Source organism: Rutidosis leptorrhynchoides, chromosome 11 (genome assembly GCF_046630445.1).
Source record: "Rutidosis leptorrhynchoides isolate AG116_Rl617_1_P2 chromosome 11, CSIRO_AGI_Rlap_v1, whole genome shotgun sequence".
NCBI classification, from domain to species: domain Eukaryota; kingdom Viridiplantae; phylum Streptophyta; class Magnoliopsida; order Asterales; family Asteraceae; genus Rutidosis; species Rutidosis leptorrhynchoides.
This window is the reverse complement of record NC_092343.1, coordinates 194851803-194856605: the sequence shown is the minus strand read 5'-3', so window position 1 is coordinate 194856605 and position 4803 is coordinate 194851803. Positions and strand designations below refer to the sequence as shown.

The 4803-nt window shown below is 34.6% G+C and overlaps 2 protein-coding genes across 2 annotated transcripts; both read right to left on the bottom strand.

Moving 5' to 3' along the window:
- Positions 1-603: 603 nt before the first annotated feature.
- Positions 604-1531, bottom strand: LOC139876829 (uncharacterized). The gene is made up of 2 exons (XM_071864205.1): positions 1139-1531; positions 604-846 (listed from the first exon to the last, which is right to left on the bottom strand). The coding sequence occupies exons 1-2, from the start codon at positions 1440-1442 to the stop codon at positions 815-817; spliced, it is 336 nt and encodes a 111-aa protein (XP_071720306.1). The 5' UTR covers positions 1443-1531; the 3' UTR covers positions 604-814.
- A 128-nt stretch (positions 1532-1659) lies between these two features.
- Positions 1660-4546, bottom strand: LOC139876828 (uncharacterized). Its single transcript, XM_071864204.1, has 7 exons — positions 4180-4546; positions 3631-3804; positions 3462-3554; positions 3316-3384; positions 2904-3110; positions 2536-2661; positions 1660-2027 (listed from the first exon to the last, which is right to left on the bottom strand). The coding sequence occupies exons 1-7, from the start codon at positions 4438-4440 to the stop codon at positions 1872-1874; spliced, it is 1086 nt and encodes a 361-aa protein (XP_071720305.1). The 5' UTR covers positions 4441-4546; the 3' UTR covers positions 1660-1871.
- Positions 4547-4803: the final 257 nt, after the last annotated feature.

The window sequence follows — 4803 nt, the reverse complement described above, 5'->3', positions numbered from 1 at the left end:
AATTTGATTTATTAACACCATGTAAATTCAAATGTGGTAAAAGTATGTTGTCTTGTATGATTTAGTCTCATTTCTTATTGAGAATATAAAGGTATCAGCCATCAAAGTGATGTAGATTATAAGTTTTCAGTATCCGGTAATACTATATTCACATTCTATTTATTTAATTTTCATCCATCTATATTCATATTAATTAATGAATTAATCGAGTTTATTCCAGTAAACGTTAAATATTTTATAATTATATTCAAATTCAATTGATTCTAACGATTGTTTTTTGTTCTATTTAGTTCTAAAAAATGGTTGATTTCTTGCAGGAGACGAAAAGAAAATTGATCGCGCGGACAAGTTTTCTTGATCGCGCGGATGAGTTTTCTTGAGCGCGCGGATGAGTTTTCTTAATCGCCGCATAACCAAAACTTTGGTCGTGTGATTTTCCGGGGCAACGCAAAATAAAACTTGCAAGAAAGTTTTCTGTAATTTTCTTTTTGTGAATTAGTAGGTCATTTTTGTCGATTATTTTAATAATAGTATATTGTGATAATACTTTTTGAAAAGGGAATTCTGTCAATTTTCTAAAAAAATAATAACAATAACTCGGTATTGAACTAAAGTAATTTAACTGAAGGATCTAAATACAATTAGAGTAGTAGAAATTAACCAAAATAAAAACCTACATAACAAAAACCAGAGACACTAAGATACTTAGTCCTTATATTAGATGCATTACTCTTAATTTATTCAAGACCTCAAACAACACATTTTATTTCCTTATTCTGTTCACTTCAAGTAGATGTGTAGAGCCAACAGCCCATTATGTCCGATCTTCCTCCTTCATCAGTTCACCTGTACCATAAACAATTGTTGCTCAATAAATGTAGCAATGTTGACCCATTTCCTTGGAAATGGGTAAAACGTTGTAGCACATTTAATACATTAATTAGTTATAAGATTCAAGAAGGAACAAAAGGTTAACGGTCAAACCGATCCAATCTGTTTTGACCCGTAATTTTTTTTTTTTTTGGCCGTTTTGACCCAAACCCAACCTGACCCGCCCATTTTGCCATCAGTAGCTCCAAGTTACATACTCATATCTCTGTTATGTGGGATAAAGAACAAGAAGAATAAAGGGACATACATGGTCCAAAATTGAGGTTGCACTTCTCGGGAAGTTGCATAGCCATGCTACGGTCAACGCCAGAGATGGGTGGGCCGTTGACCAGTACACACAAACATGGCTGGCCCAAGACCCTGATGGCAGTGCAACAAGCATCATTTGGAGGAATTGGGCTAAAGGGTGCAACAGCTGCCCTACACGGAATCAGTTGGACCAATGCCGAGAAGAATGTGCTCCCACAGGGGAAGCCCATGCTTCCCTGCACCATCAGTCCAAACACCACAACCACCATTAGCACCATCATTCTATTTTCTTTCCTTTCCATTATTATTATTTAGATACAAATACAAATAAAAAACTAGATACATTTTTTGAAACCTGTTGGTGCACATTTATATATGCATAGATGTGTGTTAGTTTGATGCATGCCAATTTGGTGCATGAGTCCTAATCTGTATCACATGGGGTACATGTCATTCCTAAACCTCATTATAACAAAGTGTTGTAATGCTTAAGAAAACAGTTGAGGAACTCATATAACATGAGCTAAAACTTTCAAGCGATCGTATTAAGTTATTTTTGTTTTTTGTAAAGAAGAACGATAATAGTCTCACCCTTGATCATTCAAACAGACTAGATAAAATAGAGTACAAAGGTGTTAAATGAACATAATGATTTTAAACAAATGACCATAACTAAGCTTCAATTTTTTTCTTTCTTGTAAGAGTTGAATGTGTCTTCCACAATAGACTTTTTAAAGCTCTCCTTTGTTCCCCTTGAGGTTAATAGTAGAAAGCTCTTGTTCTACATATTCTCCGGCACAAAGGGGAGGATACTTGTCAGCAAGAGGCGATTGTGCAAAATGGCCTAGAGGCTTTAGAACAGCGTCCGATGCAATATGAGAGAATAACTACCAAAATACAAGAAAAAGTTAAGTTCAACATAAAAACTCACTCTACCATACTAAAGTTTATAAAGTTATAATTAACTAGTCCAAACAGTAAGTTTAGGAAGTTTCAGGATGAAAATGGAAGTTGCTAAATTCAGTCCATATGATAGAGGCAATATCAACCCATTTACTTATGAATGGATCAAATTAGATAATGTTTGATCTCCAACGGGTCATATAAGGTACAAAACTAACAGAAATGCGTTAAATAGGTCACAAAGAACCTAGAGCTATTCTGACCCTTATGAACAGTAGCAAAAGACATTTCTTAAACCCACAAATGGCACACCGAGGCTCTGTCAATAGTATATATAGTTTCGTGTTATGGGAAAACCTAAACTGTGTTTACATGTACAAGAAAGATACACGAAAGACCTAACCTGCCAGACCCACCCATTTTTGCTTTTACCAACTCTAATGTGGCAAAATAAGTGACAAATTAACGGGGCCTAATTATTGTTGCACTTACTGTTGAGGAGACTCTCCAAAGGCTTCGATTTTCTTGTGACGCCGTTTTAATTGCATCAATTGTTCGTTTAGTTACCACAACTTCATGCATACCAGCTATACACTCACCGGCAGTCAACCATTCTATCTGCAAATCAAAACAATGTCCTACATAAGTATTACTGCATATATTATTAACAAATTAAACCATAACAAAAATGTTAGATCAGCATATTCAAACTAACAAACATGTAAGATGACCAAAAAGCAGATTTATGTTACTTCATCCTTTAGGTTTGGAATCAATGCTTTATCCATGTGGTGGTAAAGCTAAAGTAACAAAATCTTGAGTTAGATTTCAACATGTTAAACCAACATCACTAAAATTACCTGTTTTCCGGTCTGAATAAGTAGACACCCAACTGGGACCTTCACTTCTACTTTCTTCCCATTCCTTAGCCAAATACTTAGACCAGGGAATCTACTTCTACCATGAATTGTCAAAAAGTTAAGGTCATAATGGTATCCTGCAAACACAGTACCCTCTTTGCCATGTCTTTCAAGGTTACTTCCTGTTGGAGCAAGAAGATGTGGACCCTGCAATTCAGTAACTCACACTGTGAATAGATTTGCCAAAATAACTCTTTAAAAAAATAAAAAAAAATAAATAAATAAAAAATAAAAAACTTGTGACAAATGCAAATATCCCCAATCATTACTAAAATCACTTCTAGAATTCTCAGTTTGACCACTTGTCCTACCTGGTAAACAATCAATCTAAAGAAATGATATCTACACTCACCTGATTCATAAGACTAGTAAATGCATCTTTCGGTAGCCCAAAGCCAATTGCAGCCATTTCAGCAACAGCCTGCACAATAAAAATTTCAAATTATTTACCAAGAAATCATCCCAACACTATGCACCAAATAAGCCCTAATCACAGACCTCAATAGCAGATATCATTTTCGAACCCCATGAATCCATAGTCTCTTTCCATTCCGGAAAACCTTCAGGTATAACTGGCTCAGAATTCAACTCCTGCATAACAAATCCACATCAACAACAATTCATCAAAATTAACCAACGGTTTAATAATCAAAACACCACGCAAAACCTGGAACCGTGTAGTTGACGGTCGAGGTCCAACTCTCCACATATACCGCCACTTCGGATCCGGACCTGTTGGAGTCAATGGTTGCGACTCTTTTGGTAACAATTTTAACTTCTTTTGCATTTCCTCATCAACCAAACTACGTGGAACCTCAATTCCTTCAGGTGTCACGCCAACCTATCATTTCATTACACAACAATTATACAAATATTTCATTTCAGCAAACAAATAACTTAAATTCACACATACTTTATCCAATTCATCTACAACCCTAATAAATGCACAATGCAATTTCATCACACACAGAAAACTATAACTATTAAATTACATAATTAACAGTAAATATGTAGATATATATAGGCACATAACAATTACATAAATATTTCATTTCAGCTAACATGTAGCTTCAATTCACATATACTTTATCCAATTGATCCAAAAACCTAATAAACGCACAATGTAATTTCACCACACACAGTCAATTATATAAATTAGTTTTTATAATTCACAATATGTATACATATAAACATGCATATATATAAATATATTTGCCTGATAATGCAAATGAGGGCGTTCTTGTAATCGTTTGAAATCATCAGGTTGTTGAAAATACATCTCCATCATATCAATAAATCGATCGTTATCTTGAGCTGAACAACGAGGATCTTTAACTAACAGAGCTCCAGTTTCACTTAGGGTTTTACTGACTTCAGAACAAACGGTTTTCAATTGGGGGTTTATGACGTCATCGCCGGTGGATTTGCCGGAGATTATATCTAAATACGGCTCCAGATCGATCACTGGTAACTCCATTTCGTTGACTTGGATGGTTGATTTTGATTTTTAGAATAAAATGAGATGAAAATGTGAAATGAAATGAAGAAAAAAAAGGCTCGAGATCCAAGAGGATGTGTTTGTGTGCGGGGTTTTATTGAGTGATGGCGGGAGAATTTATTTTTCACGGCATCTGTTGCGTACCGGCGCATTTTAGTATTTTGACTTCGCAGGTATATTTAGTAATTGGATAATCACTACTCCTTCCCTTTGATATTTTTTCCCTGTATTTATTTTTGAATGTCCAAATTTATTACTTTATTTTTGTAAACGGATAACAATAATAAATTAAAATTCTTTTATATCACTTAACAGTAATATGTAAAATTAAAACATGTTAAA